This window comes from Notamacropus eugenii, chromosome 1, assembly GCF_028372415.1.
Source record: "Notamacropus eugenii isolate mMacEug1 chromosome 1, mMacEug1.pri_v2, whole genome shotgun sequence".
In the NCBI taxonomy this organism is placed as follows: Eukaryota; Metazoa; Chordata; class Mammalia; order Diprotodontia; family Macropodidae; genus Notamacropus; species Notamacropus eugenii.
Genome location: NC_092872.1, coordinates 474808683 through 474835482, shown reverse-complemented (window position 1 = coordinate 474835482; position 26800 = coordinate 474808683). Strand labels below are relative to the sequence as shown.

The 26800-nt window shown below is 36.0% G+C and overlaps 1 protein-coding gene across 2 annotated transcripts in view; it reads right to left on the bottom strand.

Annotated features, from left to right (window-relative positions):
* The window catches only part of RSPRY1 (ring finger and SPRY domain containing 1), a 62110-nt gene that overhangs the window by 19036 nt on the left and 16274 nt on the right, over positions 1 to 26800 (bottom strand). Inside the window, exons 2-12 of one of the 2 annotated variants that reach the window (XM_072632314.1) lie at positions 24894 to 25061; positions 24433 to 24632; positions 22085 to 22579; positions 16869 to 16921; positions 13772 to 13884; positions 12174 to 12300; positions 10594 to 10652; positions 9175 to 9241; positions 8217 to 8348; positions 6770 to 6885; positions 5872 to 6015 (exon numbers count right to left, since the gene is read on the bottom strand). In XM_072632314.1, the coding sequence (XP_072488415.1) occupies positions 5872 to 6015; positions 6770 to 6885; positions 8217 to 8348; positions 9175 to 9241; positions 10594 to 10652; positions 12174 to 12300; positions 13772 to 13884; positions 16869 to 16921; positions 22085 to 22431 (1158 nt within the window). In that variant the 5' untranslated portion in view covers positions 22432 to 22579; positions 24433 to 24632; positions 24894 to 25061. The remainder of the gene's footprint in view (positions 1 to 5871; positions 6016 to 6769; positions 6886 to 8216; positions 8349 to 9174; positions 9242 to 10593; positions 10653 to 12173; positions 12301 to 13771; positions 13885 to 16868; positions 16922 to 22084; positions 22580 to 24432; positions 24633 to 24893; positions 25062 to 26800) is intronic. The other variant, XM_072632313.1, reaches the window with a different exon arrangement.

The window sequence follows — 26800 nt, the reverse complement described above, 5'->3', positions numbered from 1 at the left end:
GTGAAGGTGATTAGGAGTTTTTTACCCAACTCTCACATAAGGGTGTTCAGTGGAAGCCTTCAAAGAGGCAAAAATTTGGTACCATAGCCATGATGGGAAGTGTGGACTAGTGTATTCAGGGAAAACTATATGGGCAGCAGTACAGGACTGCTACTATTATCAACTCAGGCCTAGGCCCATGACATTCTTAGTTACCTTGATACACAGATGGCTTTGGACATCTAGTGGGGATTAGTAATAACATCTATTTATCATCATCTGTGCTATAGATCTGATGTTCTTGTACTACTTCTGGCCTTTAAGACTGATTTTATATCAGAAGATCTACTAGAAACTGCCCCTGACATTACCCTCATTTTTTAAGATGATTGTTAAAAGTTTCTGGGCTGGTTCTTTAAGAAACTTCCCACCTCCACTCTACCTCTTCCAATCCCTTATCACCTTTTGCCATATTTGTTGTTTGTCCTTCATTCTAAGTCACCAGCCTCATTCTCTCCTCCAGAGGCATCTGGGTCCAGTAATAGCCTTCCAACTGGTTTCCTGTCTCAATTCTTTCCCCTTTCTAATCTAACCTCAATTCAGATGATGAAGCAATTTTTTTAAAGTTCACATCTGACCCTGCCTCAGTGAGCTTCCGTTTATTATCCCCATTCCTGGAATGCTCTATCCTCTCATCTCCATCTCAGTTTTCCAGCTTCCTCCCGGAATGAAATCTCACTGTCTGCATAAGGTCTCTCCAGTCCTCCCAGCTGTGTCTTTCCTTCTGATCACCTTCCCATTGACTCCGTATACATCAAGTTATTAACATGCTATTGCCCCTATTACAATTTGAGCTTTCTGAGGGCAGGGGATGTTTTACCCTGTAAAAAAACTATCCCCAGGACTTAGCACAGCACCTGGCACATAGTAAGGAGTTAATAAATGCTTGCTGACTATCCCCCCCACTGCTTTTTGGCTCAGATGTGAACTCCTAATATGAAATCTAAATCAGCATTTTTCCTTCCTCAAACTGTCTTCTCCTATACAATGTAACTTCAAACTGTCTTCTCCTATACAATGTAACTTCTGAGACCAGAATTGTTTCTTGGTTTCTGCATCCTCTGGTACCTAGCACAGTGTTTTGCAAATAAGAGGTGCTTATATTTTTTTCCTGAGTTGTGTTGAATTTTCTAAGGGACAGAGGATATTAAGATCTGCACTGAGGGAAGGAGAACCAACATTGATGAAATCACAGATTCTTGAAGTATCAATTTTCCAGGTTAGAGTTGCTCCTCTTCTCTTATTAGCACAGATAGTCAAGGAAAAGAATTTACTGAATACTTCAGTATTTTGATGGCACTGTTACTTCACTGATGTGGGTACTCCCTCCAATGATGCAAATTACAATCCACCCACACCTTCTTATCCCATAAGTCTTTTCCATATTCTCCACATTCTCTACATGAGGGCCATTCAGTGTGGTGGGGCTTTCCCTTAGATCTCTTTATATTACAAAGGTGCCAATAGAGCATGCAAGCTAACCACTCCTTCATGCTTTCTACATTATTAGCCCTCTTCTTTCTCAGTCTTTTTGATGACATATTTAACATAATCTTCAATATGCAATTTGTCATGAGTAATACACTACATCTTTTCATTGCCCTTTGGGTAACTTGCAATTTTCATTCTTCAGAGGCTGTGGCACTCCATGATTTACAGCCACACAGCATCTCCTGAAAAACATTCATGTTAAAAATTTGTTTCTGAAGCTTAGGATCACTAACAGTGCTAAATAACCTCCCAAATTCAATTCAGTGTATTCTCTTTTCTTCAGTTCTGAGCCCAATTTGTTGATTATCTATAATTTCTGTCCAAGAGAGATGTACTTGGTAGAGAGGCAGAGATATGGAATTAAGGCCAGTTAATGATCACTGTAACTAACTCACCAACTTGCCAAAAATTATACCAGTCTGCTCTTTCTGCTGATTACAATCAGGTCACTGATCTTTTTCAAATGATTATCAGTCCCCAAGACAGCATTTGAGGGACAAAGGCAAGTCAAAAGCAGTCCTTTTCTATCTTTAATTTCTATTATTCTATGACTTACTGACCAAGGACCCTTCAAAAGAAAAATAAAATCTTGGAGCTGGCCTAAAACAAGAAGAAGTTCAGGTCACTTTAATATGTAAGATATTTTTCCTGGTAAACTCTAAAACAAAGTTTTATTGTGGAGATTCAGTTTCAAGTATTCCTGTTTTTTAGGGTTAGTTCCAATAATGTTAACCTTAGCTCTCCTTATTTAGAACTAAGTGAAGTAGCTATGTGAAAAGATTTATTCTGAAAATCTCTGAATTTGTGATTTAAGAATCAGCTATGGATATTGAAATAAGGGATGAAAAAAATTCTAGCAAAATTAGTTTGGTTTTCATGAGTTGAGGTGGATAAATGGGAAATAAGGCAGTTAAGTATTTTTGGAGATCCTTCTATACTCTAGTTTTCCTAGACACCTTTATTTCCATATACACAAACTAAGAAGTTTGTTGGCTTTAGGTAAAATGACTAAAAAGAATTACAAATTAGGATTTTGTCTGGTGTTCATTAAAGGTATGTTTTGAATGTCTTATCCTATTGCTCAATGGAACTGTTATTAATTACTTTTCAAAAAAAGTTTTATTGATGCTTAGGAAAAAAACTCCTACCTCACAGCTATTATTTCCTAACCTGACCCCTTGAATAGAACTCTCTCTTGAAACAAAGAAATATTGCTAAACAAAATAAGCCAACACGTTGGCCATGTCTGACAATGACTAGCTCATTACATGCCTATAGTTTGCTACCTCTCTGTCAAAATGAGACAAGTAGTTTTGCTGTTAATCCTCATATGCATCTATTTCAGACCTTTGATCTGCATATTTATAGATGACAGACAGAAAGGCATAGTTATAAATCCCCAAAGAACTTACTCTGTAGTTGATAAGAAGAAGAAATTACCTTAGAACTCTGAGGCACATTTTAAAAATATAGTTAATAACATTGTTTACCAGAGTTTTTGGAATATGGTTATCCTTTCTAAACTAAAAATCCACATTAGGGGATTTAAAAGGAGTCTTTTTTTGTAAGAAATGTTAATCCTTAGAGACAGGGTGTATAACAGGAATTACTTATCCTGTAAAAGTATACACAGCATCTGTACAACTATAACATTTTTTCAACTTCTAAAACAATAACAACAATACCCATTTGAAGCAAAATTGTATGCGTGGCAATGTTATCAGAATCCTGCATTTGTGACGAGACTAACTCAGACTTTATCAACTTCTAACAGGGAACTAAGTATTTAGGTAAGAAGAAAGTATAAAAAGAAATTCAAAGCTTGTCACACTGCTTGTAAAAGAATAGGCTGTTCTTTGACCGCCCTCCCCACCCCAAATCCTTTTTAAGTGTCTTAATTTTAGGAGTCAACCATGTGCTATTATACGTTATAAACCAGCATCATCTATCGCGTACTTAAACTCTGGCACTCTAGGCTGACTGGTTAAGTTTTTTAAATGATAATACTCAGCTACAGACATATTTATTAGGTCTTCTCCAGCCCTGAAGTGAGTTTTGCTGACAAATGAGGAGACAGGGTAATTTTATCTCTTAGCTTCTCCCTGTGTTTGAGTGAAAAGAAAAACTACCATGGCTTAGTAGAAAACCTGGGTTCTAGCCCTACATCTTATTAGTGCTGTGTGGCCATAGATAAGTCCACTTCTGGTGAGCTTTGATTTCCTCATCTGTAAAATGGGGATAACCATCCCTGCCCTTCGTACCTCACAAGAGTATATCCTAAGGCTCAGATCAGGAGAGGGATGTGAAAGGGCTCTGAAAACTATGAATCACAAAACATGGATATGGATCACGATGATGATGATGTCTTTGAAAATCATTCCTTGTCAGTCATTCGCACAATTTGGCCTTCTCTGCCCGGGGGACTGCTCTGAATTAATGATCAGGTTAAACTTGCGCCATGGTGGAACTGAGGTTATTCAGACCATGCATTATAGAGAACTACAAACACAGAAACTCACTGGGAACTTAATCCTGACTAATTTTCACATGACCCTATTAGCCTTTAGAAAACCTTTGTGCACACCAGGCAATGGCCCAAACTTGCCCTTCTTGCTAGTCAATGTCTACTAATGGGTTTTGAGTCTCCTAAATGACACGTGACCTGCGTTCAGGAAAAAGCTACAAGCCATGGAGAGGCAGGTAGATGATACAGTGGATAGGGTGCTGACCTGGAATCAGAAAGTTGTTCAGTCGTTTCACTCATGTCCAACTCTTCAAGACCCCATTTGAGGCTTTCTCGGCAAAGATACTGGAGTGGTTTGCCATTTCCTTCTCCAGCTCATTTTACAATTGAAGAAACTGAAACAAACAGGGTTAAGTGACTTGTCCTGGGTCACATGGCTAACAAGTGTCTGAGGTCAGATTTGAACTCAGAAAGATGAGTTTTCCTGACTTCAACCCAGGCACTCTATGCACTGTGCCACCTAACTGTATCTGGAATCAGGAAAACCTGAATTCAAATCTCAACTCAGACACTTATTACCTGTATGACTGGCTAAATCACTTAACTTCTGTCTGCTTTAGTTTCCTCATTTGTAAAGTGAGGATAACAGCAACTAACTCCCAGGGTTGTTGTGAGGATCAAATGAAGTAATATTTATAAAGTGTTTTGCAAACCTCAGGATGCCATATAAATACTATTATTATTACTTTAGGGCATTAATAACATGCATCAATAAAAAGAATATTAAATAATGTCTTAGATTATGCCCCCAGAGAAACTAAATACCCTACCCATCCCTAGTTCCAACTCTACTCGACTCATCTCATTAGTCCTTTTCCCCTGAATTGTTCCTTCAGCCAAGAGTTTCAGGTGTTCCATTCAACCTTGGGGTCTGATAAGTCCTCCTTTTGTGTTCCATGAAAAACTATGCAGTCATGAGAAAAATGTTTAATGTGGCTACACTGTCATTTTCAAGGCTGACCCCAAGCAGGGATGGGGATTTAGCACTAGAGGCTGGGATTTAGAGTAAGCCCTCCCCAGTCAAGGTCAATTTTAAAAACTCAGGACTTTACAAAGAAAATTGAAAATGATTTCTAAATCACATTTCTGCCTGAATTTTGACTGACACCCAATTAAAGGTGATAGTGTTCTTTATGAGACTGACAAACTGGCACCAAAAAAGGTCATCTGTAGGGAAAAAAAGGCAGAGAGAAAAGCTCTGCACTTACGTGTTACCAGCCAACCACAATTACTGTAACTAGACCATTTGTCTGTTCTTCCAAAATTTCATACTACTGCTTTGGGAAACAATATATTTTTTAAATGTTGATACTATTTATTGTTGACAAATTGCAAGTTGAAATCGTATGGCTGAGCCAACAAACTGGCAATATTTCAGAAGGAAAGGAGCAATTAAAACCTTTCAAAACTGCCAAGGAAGGCAGAAATAAACTTTTGGCCAAGTCACAACATAAATTACAGAAGATCAAAGCTAGGGCAGAGCTAGAGATGGAGAAGTGTTATAGATAAGATCATTTTAGTATACTTATCTTCTAAATGAAGAATTAGACCTTAAGGACCCAAGAAGATGAAGCCTGGAGAAACTTTTTAGTTTTCTCCTACCCATAAATTAGTGCCTGACACAAAGCAGATGCTTAATAAATGCTTGTTGATTAACTGATTGAAGGCAAACTTCTTTGAGGGATTCAGATCACTGAGATTCAATGCCCAAATAATATTTAATTCAATATCAATCTAGAAGTCCCTTTTTTATTTGTTAAACATAGAGAAAAATGAAAGTCACTATGCATTTAGGGTCATTTCATTCATGTACTTACATGATTGAGAAATTTGCTGTCTTTGGTGGCCCAGCCTATCTGCATGACTCCAGAAGTGATCACTGTAACTTCATAGTACCACACCCCAGAATCAACACAGAACGTGCAACGCACACTTTCAAAGGAGGAGGCGTCACATCGAGCCTGCCAAAATCAAATGGCATGAGTCAAAAATGGTTACTTGAAAGATGACAATAACCTAGGTAAAGTACAGCATCAGCCTGTAGTCACTGCTTAGCACATTTAATGTTCTCATTATTAAAGATACACCCTCCTTTCCTTGCCATGCACAAAACACAAAATTAGAGGAGATTGGTGGGAGCCCTGTGTGTAAATGCCAAAGGAAGGTGGGCCCTATTGATGAGAGGGCTGCTGAACTCCCTAAAAACTTCTGAGTTATCTCCTACAATGTGATGATTCTACATTCAGAGGACTGTGCAAGTTCTTGAAAACAGCAGGGAAAGGCAGGAGGGGGAGAGATGAGGGAGTGGTGCTGGATTTCTTAGCCACTTCAAGTTATTTCCCTTGGCTTAAGAGCCCTACCTAGGGTAATACTATAAGTCTGGAGGGCTATACAGATCTTTGGCAAAGACAGAGACCCCACTGGTGAGGGAAGGGGAATTGTCTCAATGCTTATATACTCAGGTAAAAGTTCTTTGCGTTTTTGGTTAGGTTAAATTTAACCTTTCTGATAGCTGATGTATTGTTATTCTGAGGTGCTTATTTGTTTTTGGTGTAGAAACCTTGACAAAAGTCAAATTCTGATGTTCCTAGGTGAAACCCTAAACAGAATATAAGCCAAAGAGAAATAATTATTGAAAAGCCTCTAGCCTTTGGCACTTGGCCATAGGAGCAAAAAGGTTAAGCTTTTCAAAACTATAAATTATTGGTTTTTTACCTCCAGTCCATGTGGTGAGATCTTCAGGTACTCGCTAACATCATTGCTATTCAGCATGGCCCTAATGTTGGTCAGGTCCACTTTCTCATAAGTAAACTGCCTGCCTTCTTTCAAAACTGCAAAAGAAAAATAAACCATGTTGTGCTAGATCATATTCCTCTGGAGAAGAAAGAAATCAGAAAAGTTTAACAGCTATGATTGTGGTCCATAAGGTCATAGTAGGTCATATGGAATAGTAGCTGTGGTTATACATTGTAGTAAGTGAATATGCCTTGCTAGATACCAAGTAAAGCAATGATTTTCAACATTAGGTCCCTAATACCTAAAGAACCCTAATTCCCATATACCAGAAATATACACATTACACAAGGTACAATCTTCTTTACTTCAGGTGAAATAATGTGCTGAATTCTTATAGTTTGAGGATTATGACCTAGTTTGGCAATGCATGGGAAGAAATGGTACCTAGCAGATGCTTCACAAATGCTTATTGAGTGATTGATAAGTCTACTAATCTTGTTACTATGGAAGATTTCCTTTTAAAATCAAATAAGTATCCACTAAACAGCAAATACATGACAGCACTGTTCAGATACCCGAAAATGGTATCTGGTTGGACAGAGAGGTAGAGTTAGGGTGAGTCAAAAACACATGAAAGAATTAAAAACTGATGTGAGATGCATAAGACAGCATAAAATGGACAAATATAAGATGGTGAAAAACTTGTGCCAAATTTTGTGGTTCAGACCATACGTGCTCTATTTCTATTCAGAAGAGAGGTAGACTGGAATTGTTAGGATAGCATTTATAGAGGAAATAGGACTTAAACTAGGTCTTAAAGAATAGGTAGGATTTTAATATGCAGAGGAATGAGGAAAGGAGAATCAAATCAGATGAATAAAACAGGCATGGCATGTTTACAGAACAGTGAGAAGACCACTTTGGCTATGGCAGAGTATATGTGTTATACAGTTTGAGATGTAGGGTGCAGTCAAGTTAGGGAGGGCCTTGAAAGTCACGTAGAGGGATGTGTAACTGATGTGGCAGGAAATAAGAATGAATGAGGATTTAAGAGCAGGGGAAGCTGGAGTTAGAGGTAGCCTACACAGCTTTTCTGGAGGACTCCTAGGGATGCCTTTCTGTAGTAGTCCTACTCTTCTCAGGGATTTTTCAGGGAAAGATTCAGTCTTCTCATCATTACCTTCAGTATTATTTCACCTGTGGTAACGCTTTATTCCATTCCTCTCCTGTACTTATCACATTCTAATTTGTATTATATTTATCTGTGTCCCTGTCTTATCTTACTGTTGCCTTGCTCACAGTAGACATAATAAATATTTGTTGAAAGAATAAATGAATCATTATTAGAAAAATAAGGCTACTCATTAAATGGAAGGAACTTTTTGGCTGGAGGTGGAAATTATTTTAATAAAATACACTAACTTACAGAGATTGTCTAAACTCCACTGAGCGCAGAAACCAACTTGACGTTTCAGATAGTCAGAATTTTCTGTCCATCTCTCCAACATGGCAAGACGGTCACTAATACAGGACTTAGAGATAGTCATTTTATTTTCACCTAGCAGGAAAGAAGCAAAACTTGAATTAGCTAGAAACTAGGGGGAAAAAAGTAAAAATTCTAAATGAATGAATTGAAAGAAAAGAAGGAACATTGTACTTTCTTCATGGCTCATATGAATTACATAGTCAAAGGACAGTTGACATTTTTCCTGAAATTAGTCAAAACATCTACAGGCTAAGAATAAGAGGGTAGCCATGGTCAAATATCTCAACAAAAAGTAGTACTTGAGAAGCCATAAGCTATCACATAAGGTAAAAAAATCACAGCAATCCTTCAACTGTGGAGGGGAGAAGGGGAAGAGAAGAGAGGGCAGGAGAAGGGGGAAGGGAAGACTGTAAACAGAACTTCCTTTGTTAAAGCAAGTAAAACTAAGGCACTTGACTTAAAATGGCCCAGGTACACACTACTTTTTTTCCTTTTTTCATTTATGATTGTATTTTCCCTCAATTACACGTAAAAACAATTTTCAACATTCATTTTAAAAACTGAGTACCAAATTCTCTCCCTCCCTCACTACCCCTTGACTGAAAAGGCAAGCAATTTAACATAGGTAATAAATGTGTAGTGAGGTACATGTTACTTCTGTGGCACATCTAATGGCCTTAAATTCATCCTGTATAAATTTTAAAACTAAACAATTAAACTTTCTTTTTTCATACAGTGTTTAAAACTTAAATGAGCTGCCAACAGCCCAGCAGTATGTATTTCTGCAACAGAATGTGCGTACATATGTTAGAATTCACAGCATTGCCTGATCTACCCAACAAGCAAATCGCCATTTCTGAATGCAGCAAATTATCATGAGAGATTACTATACACGTACTGGTCTGTGCAAACTTTTCCAGTGCGATTAGTGCAAAAAGCATGACTGTAGGATGGGACTGGAAATTCTGAAAGACAAAAAAAAATGATCATTTTCAATTCCAACCTCTCCCTGCTCCCCAACATGCTAATTTTGATTTCTTGCTGAATATAAGCTAGATACTTTTCTGAACATCAAAAACATTCAGACACCACAAGAACAAAAACATCTTTGCTTAACACTATTATGTAGTCAAGAATTACGAGTCTTTTTTTCCTAAAGTTTCTCCCTAGAACATACTGGCTATAGTTATCAGCAAAGACGTAAAATCAAAGCATTAATAAGAAAACTAGAAATTTGGGGGAGTTAGTGATACTATACAGTGTCCAGGGGACGGATTTTATATATGCACACACACTATGTATGTATGTATATACATATATATATACATATATATATATGTATACATATATATATATCTAGGCTAGCTAAATTCAGAGAAGACTGAAAGAACCTGAGGATGTTATGTCAGGCTTGTACAACTTGTGGCCTGCCAAAGGACTGGGGGCCCTCTGCAGGTAGAGGAAATCCCTGGGTGAGCCTAAGGGCCACAAGGGCCTGGTAAGCTGCAAACTGTGCAGGCCTGTTCTAAGTCAATTATAGAAGCAAATTCATGTTATTAAAGTTTAAAGCCAGAGCAGCATACTAGATAGAATGCTAGACCTGCAGTCCTGGGTTTGAATCTTACCTCGGACGCTTAACTAGCCTTATGACCCAGGCAAATCACTTAGCCCCTGAACCTAAGCTTCCTCATCTGTGAAATGAAGTTGAAAAATAGCAACTATCTCACAGGACTGTTGTGAGCATCAAGTAAGATAATATATGAAAAGTATTTTACAAATCTGAAGGCACAATGTAAGTATTTGGTATGATAATTAAAAAAAAATAATTCCAACAATATACTCCCCTCCCCTCACACCTGCTTTTGCCCCCACATTTTAACATGATTTGAAATAAAGACAACTTTGGGAAACACCTGCAAATACATGATTGCCTTTATTTCCAAGGCCAATCTACGTTGTATCTCTTGAGGAAATATATAATATAACAGAGTTTAACAATTCTATAGTCCTAAAATATAGATATGAAAATAGAAAACCTTATCCTCCCTAAAATGAAAAGCTCTGTGTTCTATTTTTTGGATTAGAAGAGTTTTTACTTACTAAAAGTCAGGGAAATGAGAGAATTTCGAGAATAACTGTGATTTCAAACTTTGAGCAGGGATTAAGGCACTATAAGAAACAAATTCTGGCAATGTTTTCCAATTCTTTTTCTCTCCCAATCTAAGAATTTTTGTTTTGTTTTTTAACACCAAGACAATTTATTACACATTAGAGTTAGATGAGTAACAACATCAACTGCCTTTGATAAATCACTTACCAGGCTCTGTAACAAATATTCTAATATCCCTGGGCTAAGTAAGCTTATGCTTGCAGGACCTGTAAGGAAATAATAAATATGCTATGTATGATTATAATGGCACATGGATAAAATTGCTGTACTGCATTTTCACATCAGCAAGCACTGAAGTGTCAACCACGTGGCTTAAATATAATATCATCTGGTTTAAAAGCAAGATATCCAAATGTATTTTGAAATTAATTCTCAAGTTTCTTCTGGGAATACATATATTCAGGCAGATCAATTTCCAAACTCCCTTTTAGATAAAGTTTTAAGTTATACCAAAAAGGACAATACTGTTTAACTCTGCTTGATTTGGCTTAAAAAAGTGAAGGTTTGAAGCTAGAAGCCCTTAGCTTGAATTCTAGTTTTGCTACTTGTGTTGAGCTCTAGGAAAATAATTTCCTGTCTCCAGGTCTCAATTTCTCTATATGTAAAATGAAGAGTCTGGACTAGATCACCTCTTAGAGGTCACTTTCAGTTCAAGGTTTATGGACCTATTCTGTGGCTTGATCTAGGAGAGGCAGGTTTGTTTTTTTTATGAAAAGGTCCCTTCTGTTGTACAAGGATATAAGGTCATATCAAAAGAAACATGTGACATTATATAAAGTTAGAAATTGTGACATTTAATAACAGTAATAACATAATAACAATGACATTTTCTTATCATTATTAATTAAATTTAATGAAAGCTCTGGAAAACAGTATCCTTTAGCTACAGGCTCTCAAACACCAACACAGAAATTACACTTGTCATGGTAAGGTAAAAAACAGCTATCGATAACCCAAACCTTTTGTTTAAAAAGTGGCAGAAAAACAAGAACGTTCATGTTCTCTTAACGTCAACTGAAAGAAACCTGAGAGCTCTGATTACATAGTGCTTGCCAAGGCGGGACAGTCCTAGTCCACAGGACACGTTTGGTAGTTATTTAATTTCCAGGATGTGATCTCATTTATGTCTTTAGCTGAATAAACACAAACTCTTAGCCATATCCTAAAGGGGTCCATATAGATATGAAAACAGAAAACAGGATCCTCTCTAAAATTAGAAACTACATGTCCTACTTTTCAGGTTAAAAAAAGATTTTTACTCACTAAAAGTTAGGGAAAAGAGTCAATTCAAGAATGACTATGATTTCAATGTTTTCAAATCTCCTCATCCAACCCCCAATCCAAGGATTTGTTTTTAACACCAAATCTTGGGAAGTATCAGTAAGTGGAGTACGTTTTTTCTTTTTCTTCTCTTTTTTTCCACATTATAAGGTTATGTTCTTCTCTTTTCTATTAACTGGTCACACTTTAAAGTTTTTTTTAGTTGCTGTAACATTTGAATATGGTTTTATATGCCTTGTTCTTAATTTTAAAAGCTAAATGAAATATTTTATCTAATTCTCTATAAATTAGCCACCTAGATTAAACTGCTTTTTACTGATATGGACCTCATTTCCCCTCTTTTCCCTCTACAAAATACAAAACACACTAGTTTCCCAACTATAATATAGGGAGCTTGGTTGCAGACATCACATACATTTTTGAAATATGAAATTTCTCATAATTACCTGCTAGTTTCTCAGCCAAGCAGCCCAGTACTGCTGTTGTGTTCCTGTGTTTGGCAGGATGACTAGCATCCTGGCAAGCAACAGCTCCATTTAAATTTAGAATTTCAGTCAACTTCTGGAGAGCATCCTAAAAAAAAAAAAAAAAGCACAAAGTGGACTTAATATACTTACATCACAGTTTCTTTTGGTGCACCTAAGTCTGCAAACATCTAAGTAACAATGAAATGGAAATCAACATCATGTGATAAAGACATAATGCACCATCACATTAAATCATGTATTAGAGCAACTTTAAAGTTTCTGCATCTTGTTATACAAAGTATATCATTCAGAATGCACCTGCTGTGTCAGCTATATAAAATGCATTTTTTTTATGCTGTTGATTTTACAAGACCTAGTTCAGGCAGATGCTAACATAGCAAGAAGCAATGGCGACTAAGTAACACGGGGTGAAGAAATTTCAGTATTTCGATAGTGGCTGTCTTTCCTCTTAAAAACAAATACAGCATCAACTGAAGCTGAAACAGGAATCTCAGAAAACTAAATTAGGGTCAACTCCTTAATAGCTAAGTCATAAAATTTTCCTTTCTGTCACAAGGGTCTGCCATACTGGATTTGAGCACCTGAAGCTCATTCAAGGCATAAGAGGCCAGAAGCCAATTCAATTTTGTTTTTAAAAAATAGCCAAGTTGAAGGAGTCAGTGGAATATGTAAAATAAATTAATGACATGAAAGAGAAGAACAAGTCAAGGTCACATCAATACATGACTGACTTGCACTGTCATTTTAATTGTAACAAAGGTATACTGGCCAATTCCATATTTGTTAACTTGGTGAGCTAAAGTGTAGATACAAAACTGGAAGATAAAGAAAACAGAATTTTAGGTGACACATCAGACATTTCTACCTGCCTGTAATGAATTGTAGATCATGTATAAATTAGGGTATTCTAACATTACAGTGAAGAAATTTGACCAGTTTTCCCTTTCCACCTTTCCTCCCACCTTGCACTTTACTCTAGCAATTTATAGTGGCTTCTCTACCCTCTTACATGCAGCAAACAAAATAACTTATGATCAGAATTTTGGCCAAGTAATTATTCCTAACCTTTTTCATATCATGTGATCACAAAGGAACACTGAGAAAATAAAATTCTATGAGACTAAAAAATGCTTCTAAGCTGAATACTTTTCACTCTCAATTTGAAAAAAGAAATATCAAAAAAACCTTCAGGTATGGGAAAACTAATGTAGGAACAATTAAGGAATAAGAAAATTATAACCAAAATTACAAAGTTCTACTTTTGAAAAAGACTTTTGTTTCAGGAATTACTCATCTGCCCATTCCTTCAATTTTTTTTTTTTTTGCTTAAACTAGTACTTACTAATCTCCAATTAAATTTAGTTGTTTCATGGAAATAAGATCTAGCAGTTTGTCTTTAGTAAATGCTAAATTTGGGGGATGATGTTAATAATGAACAACATTTTAGCCCTAATGCATAAAGAGGAAATAGCTCACATCAAACTTTCCCTCTGGTTATTCATCCTTGGGCATGTGTGTAGGTAGCAGTTGCATAAGTTACACATGTGTTAACTTACTTTAGTTGGCAATGGACACTCGTCTAGTAATAACGTTATAACAGCTGGTCCCAATGGATCTTCCAATGGAATAACTCTAATTAAAGACTGGACAACTTCCAACCATCCTTCATCTGTGACCAAATCAAGGAGATTATCAGAGGGTGGTGTTACTATTTTTTAAAACTCAAGAATAGAGAGACAAATCATAACAAAAGTAACATAACATGACCTTACACTAAAATGGGAAAGCCTTTTTGGTCCTTACCATGAGGCTTTTAAAGCAACTAGTGATGGCTAGCCACCTTATGATGGCTGAAATCAAAGAACTTTAACTGGTAAATCTGGTAGTTCTAAAGGGTTGCACATTGTGTGCCATGGCCTTTAAGCTACATTTAAAAGTTCTCTCTTAAATGTATTTTTAAATAATTTCTCATTTGAAAACTAATGACAGATTAAAAACATAAATCAGTATGGTACAGCATCACAGTGATGCTTAAGAAATTAGTTAACACTAGAAAGAACAGTAAAAGACATTTTCCCTCCAGTTCCAAAACAGTTATATGCAGGCAGTTCTTTCATCTGTCAATTAGAGAAGAGTTAAATCTCATTGTCTACTTCCAAATGAGAGTCTACTTCCAAATTATATGCAGAAGACTTTGTGAGTTATTCCAATTTCTGGAAAGACTGCACAGGGAGCTTGAGGGCGAGATGGATAGAGGGAAAATTTTTTTCTCTATCATGTAGAAAGTGGTTTTGGAACCTGTTGGTCAAGATGAGTGAAAGACTGGCATTATTGTTTACAGGATGAAAGGCAAAATGAAAAATTATCTGCCATGAATAGAAACACTGACAACTAGCTTTCTCCTACAAAGGAATAAAAAATCTAAATTCAGGTCTCTCTACGTAACTAAGAAACAAAAATAAATGTGTTTGTTATCAACTTGTGAACAGGTTGTATTTCAAATCATAAATGGATTGTTAAATTTGGGAACAATTCTTTTCTTAGAAAGGAAAATGTATTTATTAGGGTGATATGTATTATATCACTATAAGGTGGTTAGGTTTTTAGATAAGTCTACAAAGACCTATTTAACTCATGATCTAGCTGTTGTTTCGTACAAAATAAGTGATGTGAAAGATAATGACACATATGACTGGACGGGTCACATTGCAAGAATGAGATACGACAAATGGATAGTCCAAGTGCTAATACTGGCATCCTCAAGATATTAAAAGAACCATCTAATGTACTCATCAGTATGTTGAGCAGAGCCTCTGTGGAGGATATGTAAAAAGGCATGGATGAAAAAAGTCTAGAGGGAATATCTACATGTCTAGAATCTACATCTAGATGCATATGAGGAATACAACCACTACACAGAGCAGTTGTTTCTTTGGGAAAATGTATTACATTCCAACTTGGGAGGACAAGAAAAATAGGAACAGGGACTTCTCTTTCTCTTTCTTACCAGGCAATGGGAATAGAAACTTTCTTAGCTCCAGGGCACTTGGTAGTAGGTTCAGTAATCTGGGTTAGGTCACATGGTGAAGGTAGGGTAAGGGACCAGGTAGTATTAGGGGTGTAGAACCATCCTGAACTGGCTACACAAACATTCCCTTTCTTTCTACTTTTGAGTTCTAGACTTCTTCCTTTTCCATTTCCATTAATTGCTTCTTTCTTTCCTCCCTGGCCTACTGTGGAGAAAATGAAGTATTCTAGCTTCTTTCCCTGATTTCTGAAGCATATAGCAGTTTGGAGTTTTGTTTTTACTAAGGGTTTTTTTGTCTGGTAGTAAGAGGAATTGTAAACCATAAAGTGCTACAGAAGTATAGACTTGTTATTAGAAGACTTTCTTCTAGGCCTCACTTTCTTTCACTCATGTTCTATATGGAAAGCAAGGCTTAGGTCCAAAAGAATTCTTGGGGAGTACCAAGGTATTAAGTAAGATTTATCTACATTTCAGGGCAAAAGCTGATACAAGCTATTTTGGGCATTTCATCACAAGAACTGGAGCAGGGGTGGGGCTTTTGGCTTCTAAAATAAAGAACAGAGAAAGATCTCTGGGGAATGGCTAGGAGTGAGGAGCTGGGTCAGGGCACTGGTAAGGAGAAGAGCATATCTGGGGAACTTGGCACCACAAATTCTGCCAACTTTGAGCTCAGGTTAGGGTGTAGGGGAAGTAAGGTCAGGGACAAGGTAGGTCCCATATCACAGGAGACCAAAGGGGCCAGGTTGCTGTGACAAACAAGTCATTTAGCTGGGGTGATTGGCTGTTAGTATATAATGGATAAAGTTGAATGTATCTAAGTTAGGAAGGAAATGTCTATAAATGGAATTAACCTTATTGGATACTAGGTTTTTAGAACTGATTTTTTTTCCCCATTTTAAGAGTGTGTGTGTGTGTGTGTGTGTGTGTGTGTGTGTGTGTGTGTGTGTGTATATACACACACTTTCAATCATTGCATATAATGTCAGGCTAGGTTGATATATCTGTTGGTTTTGTTGAACTGTTTTTCCCCCTTTTTAATTCTTTGTTCTAAGGAATAGGTCTCTGAGATGGACAGGGAGGAATAGACATATAAGGAAATGTAGACGATATAAAACAATGGTAGCAAATGAAAACTAAAACAAAACAAAAATACCCATACAATTAAAAAAATTAACAACAGCTATGGAAATGATTAGTTTAAGTACATGATATTTAAGCATAGTAGTTATATTCAGTCTATAGGGCAGGTCAGAAGAGGGAAAGAAAATATGTAGAGAAGGAATTTGTAAACTAAGAGCCATTTTAAAATTATACATGAGATAACAGTAATAATAATAGTATATAGCACTTTGAGATCTAAAAATGCTTCTCATTTGATAATGAGATAATATATTTAAAGCAGGTGAGAACATTATGTTTGGAGAAAAAACTGCATGTGGACATTGTTCAATTTCACTGCATTTAAAACATATACATTTAGTACACCAAAACTTCTTATTATTGTTTCAAATTTCTTGAAAAGGAACTATTTTACGTGAATAATTGTTTAATTTTTTTCTGGAAAAAAATTAACAGAGCATTTCTTTATGGTAATAATTCTTTCTGAACAAAAAGTGTTATGATACCTGTTTCTGCCATTTCGTGCAATGTGATCATTGAATAAGGAGGTTCCTGGTCACTGAAAAATAGACAATTAAAATGTCAAGCTTGGGAAAATTATAAATGAAAGCTTTGAATTAAATTAAAATTCAATTGTGGGAAGGAGAAAGAGGAGACTATGAATGAATGAATATAGACGAAGGAAGGCAAGAAACCATGAGCTACAAACCTATAAGGACCAATGCTCATACTAAATGGCCATTTTGTAAAGTCAGTTTTCCCATGATGGCAATTAAACAAAATAAGAAGAAATGAACATTTATAAAATGAAATCTCATTAGATGGAAGGAACACTGGAAAAGCATTTAACCTTTATGAACTTCAGGAAGGTAAATGTCACCTTCACGACATCCTTGTAGAGATTCTTATGAAGACAAAAAAAACCTAAATGAAGTGCTAGGGGAAGAATTAAGATTCAACACAAATTCGTAATTGTCATTGTTTCTGTTTTATTTTATAGCTCTCTTTCAGAAAATACATAGATGACTGAACTTGCCAAGATTTAAAACAAATATTTTGTTTGAAAAGATATGAATTGGTAGAAAAAGGTCATCCATAAAAAGTGAGAATTGTGTTCATATGCTATGTTAGTAAGAACACTGACAGAGTATGTTCGCCTTGTTTCAATAGTTCTTATTTAGGTTTATGATACAAAAAATAATGAATAGTCTCACCTTTGAATCCTAAAAGAAATTTATTAGAGACCTGAAAAGTATGAATATATACATGGAAAGAGGGTACAAGTATAGTTTCCACTTACTGTTGAGCAGCTATTAGAAGTACAAAGACAGTCTATACCAAACAGTGAGTGTTCAGCCCATAGAAGTACTGAAATCCTACCAATACAACTAGGATGAGCCACAGCAGGACAAGTATAAAAGTCCATATAGAGTTGAAAAGATGTCACTTGGTAGCCTTATAAAGTGATTTTTCTCATTGTAGGTCCAATGATATCTCTCTGAGATAATTCTGAGCTGGAGAATTTCTGCACAGCAGTCTTAAGACTCCAGCTCACCTGTCTCTGGAGATGCAGTCAGCTTCAGAATGATCAGGAGTCAAAACCAGGTATCACAAAGGGCAGTGATCTCTGGTTGAAGAGCTTCAACAGGGCACTATCCAGCTGAGTTTTTATACTTCTCTTGGAGGCTGTGGTAACTAACACCCAACTGGTCCTTTCAGACACTTTGGTCTACCCATTTGTTGACACAGTTCAACCTGCAGAACATCCTTGTTAAGGACATAGTCAGCTATCTGAACTTACAGTGGTAGAACCTTGTGAATTAAGTAGGGGCTTGGGAGATGCTATAAATGCCTAGGTGATATTTTCTATATTTGAATGCCGCAAGTCATGTATGTGAGGAACACTGAGTATATTACAGACCCAATTAATTTACCCTTCTAATATAGTATCCAGAGAAGAGTAAACAGGATGGTGAGGGGACTGGTGACTATCCCATGCCCGGACTGGTGAAGGAACTGGGGATGTTTAGTCTAGAGCAGAGAAGACTTGGAAGCAACATGACAGCTGCCTTTAATTAGCTGAAGAGCTGATAATATAGAAGAGGGATCAGACTTGCTCTGTTTGGCTTGAAAGGGTAAATGTAGGAGCAGTGGGTAGACATTGGTGAAAGGATTTGATACCTAGGTTTGATATGAGGAAAAGTCTCCTAATAATTATAACTGTCCAAAAGCAGAATGGGTAACCTCAGGTGGTAGTAGGTTGCCCCTTTGCCTTAGGTTATCAAATAGATGTTAGATAGCTATTTATCAGGGATGTTACAGAGATTTCAGTTCATGTAGACCAGATATTCTGAGATTTCATCCAACTCTAGAGATCTTGGGAATTTGTAATTTTGAAAAATTTCTCCTAAGACAAAGGATTTAGAGCTGGAAGGGATCTCAGAGGTCACTTAATCTAAGTCAAGAAACCTTAAACTGTAAGGAATCAAACTATAGCTATTAAAGAAAAGGTGACAAGAAAGAACCAGCCTGCTCTTCAGAGGCACATAAAAGAGATGAAAAGGGAAGTGTGGTACATTAGGGAAAGTGAGATTCTATGGAAGAAAGTAAATTATACAATTTTAGAGCCAGACAGTATCTTAGAAATCATTTAGGCTAAGCCTCTCATTTTACAAACAAGGAAACAGGCCCAGAGAGTGGACTCACTCAAGGTCAAAGAGGTAATTCGTGGCACAGTAGAGACTGGAACCAGGTTTACGAATTCTTGGTTTGGTGTTTTTGCCACAACAGATTACCCACTGAAATCCTTTATGGATGTCTATTTATTGTTAAATTCCTTGGAAACATTTTCTGTCTAATTATACAACAAAGAAAATAAGCTAAATCAGAGACAATAACGAGAGGTCAGTAAGTAGGACAGAAGTTCAAATCAGTAGATAGGTAATGATCTGACTTTTAGAAGTTTTAGTAGACAAGTACCTAAATTTGAAGATGGATGAAATGGCTAAGCAAGCAGGATGATATTTTCTCCAAGACACTTCTCAGTAAATAGTTTAAAGTAGTCATTAACATACTCCAAATACTTCAAATCTATTCACCTACACAGCTTTGTGGAGCCCAAGCACATGAGCAATTAATCAATTCAGTAAAAAGGCAGCCTTAACTAGCTATTTTCACAGCTGATTTAAGGTGAAATAATTTTAAACTCTGACTAAAAACTTAGTTTTAAATTTTGACTAAAACCCCAAACTTTAAAGTTGCATAGATGGTCCCTACAAGAAGGAAATTTATTTTTTCAAATAAAGCAGAAAATGATATTTTAGGGAAAGAAATTTAGCTAGAAATAGAGCCACATACTAACAATGGTCAGCTGTTTCAAAGTCAAGATGGGATAAAGAAAATGAGAAAAAAAATTGTGACAAAAAAGGCAGCATTTAGTTCTACCAAATTTGCTGTTACTATATGTAGTATTAAGAACTGTCTTCTTTTCTAGACAAATCGAAGGTACTCTTTTCCTGAATAAAGAAAGGCATGTAAAGAGAGGATGAAGTACAAATTGTTTTAGCAGTATGGTAAGGAATTAATTTTAGAAAAAACCTCTTCCTACCAGGTCCTCTGAACCTATTATCTTTTAAGTTTTGTTTCAAGAGCCCTATTAGACTTCGTAAGAGGCTACCGTCTTCTTCTTCAAAGTATTATTGAATAAGAAGTCTTTCCGGGTCTATAGCATGACTTAAAGTGTTATGTTGTATTTGTTCATAGTATTCGGTATCCATTTATTCCATATCTGCTTTTGCCTTTTCTTTTCCATGATTCCACTGCCTTTGTTTAATGTGAGGATTTTACTGTGCTTTCAAATATACTGAACTTGTCTTATTTAAATAAACAGTGGTAAACTCCATGTTTTCACAAAACGCATACTCATTACTGGTGACACCTTCTGGAGACTTGCAAATAAAGCTTGTACCTACTGCCATTCCATTAACTATTCTCTTTAAAACTGGCAAAAGCTGCTTTGCACCTGCTTTCTCAATGGGTTACAATTAACTTGGCTTGCTATTTACTACCTTATTTCTTTAGCACAGCCTTTCATAATAATTTTATTGCCCTGTAAATGGTGTTTTTAAAAAAATTAATTATTGCCTTAGATGATTCCAAAACTCAATATTTTGTTGGAGTTCTCCAAAATAAAAGTTCTATATACTCCCAATTATTTTTATGTGCGTTGAGAGGGATTTTATGTATAATAACGTAAGCTCTCATCCCCTCATATTCAACTGTGGTATGGTAGTTACATAGAGTTAATTTAAGGTCAAAAGATACTTCTTTGGATGCACACCATCACTGAAGGCATTTTGATCTCACTGTTTCTTCAATGGCTAGTTATTTTTTCTTCCCCCTAATAAAACTGCTGACTTGTGTGGAGACCAATCCAGTCACACACCCACAAATTCTCTCTCTCTCTCTCTCTCTGTGACAGGGAAAAATGCAAAACAAAAGTTTATTTCTCTGGAGTAGTAATGACAGCAAACTTCTAGTATATCAATATATAAAAATTGAAAATAATGTCATTTCAGTGTTACATTCAAGGTGTTTCTGAAAAGTTGTTTACAAAAAGAATTTTTTCCAAAATGAACTTTTATAAATAAAAGTTAATTTACAGGCACTAAAAAAATCCTATTTAAAGGAATGCTAAAGTGATTCATTCTGTAAAATATAGAATCCTTTTGTAATGTGACCCTTATCTCTTATATTCTTGCTGTTTTATACATTTAGATTTTTTGTAGATTTGAATTTTCAGGGGATTGTGGATCACAGTTAAAGCTGGAAGGAACCTTCCCAGCAATGTAATCCAATCCCATAATTTTCACAGAATCATAGACTTGGAGGTGGAAGAGATAACAGAAGTTATCTAACCAACCAATCAAGCCCCTTTATTTTACAGTGTGAAGGTGAAGTCTGGGTCACAAAAGTAGTAAATACCAGAGGTGAGACATGAACCCAGGTCTTCTGATTTTAGAACCAGCATTCTTTCTACTGTACCATGCTACCTCCTATGGAAACAGGTCGTGAGTGAATTTGATGGGCTTCAATCCCAGGTGCTCTGACTCCAAATATAATGCTCCTTCCACCATTCTAGGCTGACTTCAGTTTTCTTAAAATGGAGCATGTATGTAGTAGTTTTCACTTGCTGCATTCATTCACAAGCAGAACAAGCATATTTAAAAAGGAGGAAGATGGAGAATATAGGGAAAAAAATGAAAACTACTCTTAGTCCCTTCTTTCAGGAAGTACCTAATAATTACACATATGATCTCTGTTAGGAGAGACAACTTGAAATCTTTGTTCAGTGGCATGGATGAGTGAGTACTAATGACAAAGAGTCTTCTTAAACTATTTCCTGCTATCACTGTTATCACAAACTTGCTCGTCTTCTACTTTTCCACTAAAGGAGATCAGAGCTTTAATTAGTGTTTTCTTCCTACAATAATGTTTAGACAAATTCAGGCTGAAGTCAATGCTAGCAAGTGAAAACACAAAACCATATAATTTATACTGCCATTAGAGATACCAACAAAAATATCCTCCCTTTCCCTAAAAGTACAAGGCTCATTGTTTTTTATCCTAATGCAGCATGTAAAACAAGATAAAGGCAAATGTTAGAAGCTCCTAGCAGAAAAATTTTCATTGAAGGTGAAGTGATTGGTAGGTGGGTACTTACTTATCTACAAGAGTCCGAATCACTGCTAGTGTGTCCAACACCAAACCATCTACATTTTGTTTCTTTCTTCTTGGCTCATGTGGTCCTCGACCTCTCCTCGGTGGTCTCACAGGGTCCCTTGGATGGCTTCTGCTTTCAGATACTGGTATTACACTGTTCTCAGTCTGCTGATGCTGGGACTCTGCATTATCTTCTGTGCCACTATCATCTCGACAAATACAAGAGTTGCCCATGTTGGTGGCTCCCAAAGTTCCCAGAAAACTTGATATATGCTGCTCTAGAGTCAGCAGCAAACCTTGTACAAGGCTTCTGCTAGCATAAAACACAACCCAAGCAAAGACAATCATTGAGAAAGTTTTCCAAGTACTGTTTTCATAATCTTGAATCGAGGTATTTGCATTGTGTTTGTTATCAACAACTGGAATCCAAAGGAAGTTGAAGATTCGGTACCCAACATTATCACCTAAAATAAACCCTGATCATCCAAAAGCAGGTCTAAAAAAAAAAAATAAAAAAAAACAGTCAAAGGAGTTGAGGATTATTAACCACCAATCTACTTAAGGTTTCTCCTAACCCTGATTTTAGAGGCTTCAGAAGTAAAATCAGTTCATTTTTTTGGCAATTTCCCCCAAGTGGTACTAGCACAAAGAGATATATTTGGATAACAGGAAAGTAATTAACTGTGAAACAGTAACTCCTTACTTATTTCCATTACAAGAAGTTGATCAGTAACCCATAACCTAGTTCAGTGAGGCTTAGAGAGACTACTGATGTGAGCCTCAAACTTAACATTTCTTCCTCCCTATCTATGCAAAAATACTGTATTAGAAAAAACATAAGCAGTTATCTAAAGGAATGCTTCCATATTAAAAATGGAAAGCCTCTTTTTATAATTAGGTCATTTTCTTTCTTTTTTTGGAGGGGGAAGAAATTATAAGAGATTTTCTCAAGATTGTGTGTTGTTCCTAGATCAAGAGGCAAAACTACTGTTACTCTGTCTATAACTCTAAGAGGATTACAGGGGATGAGAACCCAGATTAAACTAGCTAAACTGCTTGGACAACCCAACTTGCAGGCTTTATCAGTAATTTACAGTAAGGAGTACTGGAGAGAAAGTTTCTTAGCCATGTAAACAAGAATCTGCTTTTGGAAACATACTTTTCTGTTTTATGCCAATGGGCAACATTTACACAATAAGGTTGTTTTTGCTGTGTTTGCAAAAGTTGAGATGATGTTGTTGCTGGCAATTTTAAGACAAGTAATTATCTTTATGATGGAACCAGAGACTTCATACAACTGATAAAAACCAGTAACGTTCTAGAGCAAGGGTTCCTAATCTTTTTGTGTGTCATGGATCCCTTTGGCAGTCTGGTGAAGCCTTTGGACCTCTTCTTAGAATAATGTTTTAAAATGCACAAAATAAAATAGGAAATCAATTATACTAAAACACACACTCACAGATATATGAAGTTCACAGACTCCAGGTTAAGAAACCTTATTTTAAAGAAACATTAGAAAAAAAAAGGAGACAATCTGGCCACATTTGAGAGACCAGAAAAATATGGAATGTTTCATGGAAAGTAGTAGACACTCAAGAGTTTAAGCAGCTGTATTCTGACAAGATGGAGGAGAAATTTTTTATTAGTCTGGATAGAGGGTAACAGTAAATAATTTAGTTCAGTATCATAATGAGTGGGACCAGTTTTCATTTTATTGTATTGTAACACTAATACCTTGCTTCAGCAGACACTAAATAAGTGTGTGCTGGATTAAATGATGGATCATAGAAAAAGTGGTGCACTTCTATTCTTTAAAGACAAAAGGGTTAGATTAACTCCACAAGGCAGCACTTTATGGGTTCATAATCACTGGCAATCGGTCAATTCATTTTGACCAATGTGAAAATGTGTTTAATAACAATATACATGCAGAACCCATATAAGATTGCATGCCGTCTCTGGGAGGGAGCGGGGAAAGAAGGGGAGGAAATCTAAGACTTATAGATGTGATTGTAGAAAACTGAAAACAAATAAATTAATAAAAATTTTTTTTAAAAAAAAACTCATGACTTTTTAAAAGAGTCCTGAGGGGAAGCATGAAGTATACAGAATGAAGGGCTCAAGTGGAAAGGATATTTCTTTTCTAACAGTCTAAGCAATTCTACTTCCACTTTCTCTTCCCTAAAGAGGAGGAAGCATTGTTTTCACAAGAAAGTAGAATAACAAGAGACTTAAGGGCCAAGTGAGACATAAAACAAAAGTATTTGCCTTTTGGGGTCCCTGCTATAGCTTTCTATTTATCTCACTGATTAGGCTGACTGCTGGGAAAGACAAACACTTAAAGCAAACCTTTCTGGCTTTTCCCACATAACAGGTCAGCTGGCTGGCTCATGGATAAGAAGACAATGGTGGGATACATCAGATATAAAGGCAAAAAATCCAAGACTTTCTGACAGGTCTGTAACTGGTCAGTAAATTAAGCCAATGTGCCAATGGAGTATTTATTTAAAATCATTCTTCCTGGTTCTTTAACTTTAGAAGTTCTTTACCTGAGGAGAAGAAACACATGCCAAGTAGATTGTTTCAAATTTCTTAAAAGTTTGTTGATAATCTATGGAGTTCTTTTGGGGTTACAATAGGAGAGTGCTGCAGACCTTGCTGGGCTTTGTAACAGGGAATCCTGAATTGAACATAATTGTTGCATGGGACAAGATTTTTTATGTCCTAGCTGTCAAGACATTTAATATCACGTATCATTTAAGGTGGTGGGGCATTCTACTATGATGATTAACAACAACTGTAACACATACGTCACCACTGTACCGCAGGCTGAGGGATGTTTCTTGTTGGTCTTCCCAGCATCCACTATAGTAATCCCCAAATGCTTCAGGACTGTAGTACTGCTTTCTGAATCATCATCATCATCTGGGATGATGACAGATACATAATCACAAGTTGAATGTAGGAATTCAGTCTACCTATCAACAAAGAAGAATGGGAAGGCAATTAAAAGAAAGGAAAACAACTGCCAAAATATTAGGAAAATATTCAAGAATTTCAAGATAAGATTGAGGTTAGGAAATGGCAAGCCTTAAAGGAGAAAACAAGGGAGGCTATAAAGTTACTATTTAGTTTTTAATTCCAGCACTTAGGACAGTTTCTATAAAAATTAACTAAACTGCTGATGGCTGAGCACAAGTTAAAATGCAGTGATTTTTTTTTTTTGAGGTCGAAACTAGAATTTGTTAAAAATAAGTTGACTTTTTTTCAATTTCTAAAGTGATTATAGTAAAGAAAAAAGTTTATGAGCTAAAGATGTTTAGAGATAAAGGAAATAAAAATGAATTAAGCTACACAAGTTTTTAGCTTATTTGGTTTTCATGACATTTGGAAGACACCTTCCAAATACATGTAAATAATGTGCAGTCTTTAAAAAATTTTTGAGACTAAGTCTCTGCCCACCCTGAAGAAGTATAGCTAATCTCTCCACTTATAGGTATGGAAGCTTTAACCTAATCATTGACCTGGGCTGGCTCACCCCTCCCTACATAGCCCCTGTGTGAAAGGGCTTACCATATTGGTGTCCATAGGATTACAGGCTGAGCTACCACATCTGGCATGTATATAAGGTTTTTAAAAAAAAATATATGATTCACTGATAATTTATAGGAGAATGGTGAAAAAAAACCCCACTACTATTACTTCAAGGTTGAAGTACTGAGTTGAATTGTTATCTTTATGCCACAGATTCACCTTCCTTTTAATAACTCAAAAAATTATTTCAACTATCAAACCAAAAAATATAGTTTAAAAACAGATTTTTAATTATCAAGGCCACAGTTTTTACTGACAAAATAATGATCTGAATAAAAATTAAATCAATCAAGGAACATTCAAGAGAATGGATAGGCATATCACAAAAGATATCATCAAACACTAAGAGTTACTGCAATTGAAAGTCACAGACAGTTTCATAGTTTTAGAGCTATAAGAAATCTTAGATAGCATCTCTTTTGAAATAAGCCAACAAACATAATGTCCTTAAGGATTATATGAAAAGCAGCATCATATTAATTAAAAGCAATTCAACAAACACTAAACCCACTATATGTAACAATAGTGACCAATCTAATCTTCAGAGGACTACCTCCCTTCTCCAGGCAATGATATAAAAAAGATGAAAGACAGCCCCTTACTCCCCAAGAGGTTACAACTTAAGATGAAGAGGATGAGACAAACACACAGGTATGATTCAATGAAGAATACAAGAACAAAAAAAAATCCAGACCAAGAGATACACATTTTTTTAAACAAAGATACTGGAACGAGGTATCCTGAAAGACAATGGCTGGAAGGAACAATTCTTAACTAAATAAGAGATTGAAGTATTTACTTAAAAAAAGATAATTTTGATTATATCAAATTAAAAAAAATTGCATGAAAACACTGTAGAGTTAGATAAGTCAAGAAGCTAATGCCAGGGGGAAAATCTTCACAGCAAATACCTGATTAAGGAAGGAAAGACACAAGAATTTATTAAGCACCTACTATTTACCAAGCATCATGATAAGCACTGTACTATTAGTATCTCATTTGAGTCTTAAGACACTCCTAGGAAGAAGGTACTACTACTATCTCCATTTTACAGGAGGAAATTGAGGCAGACAGAGGTTAAATCAATAGTCAGTAAACATTTATTAAGTAATTGCTATGTGCC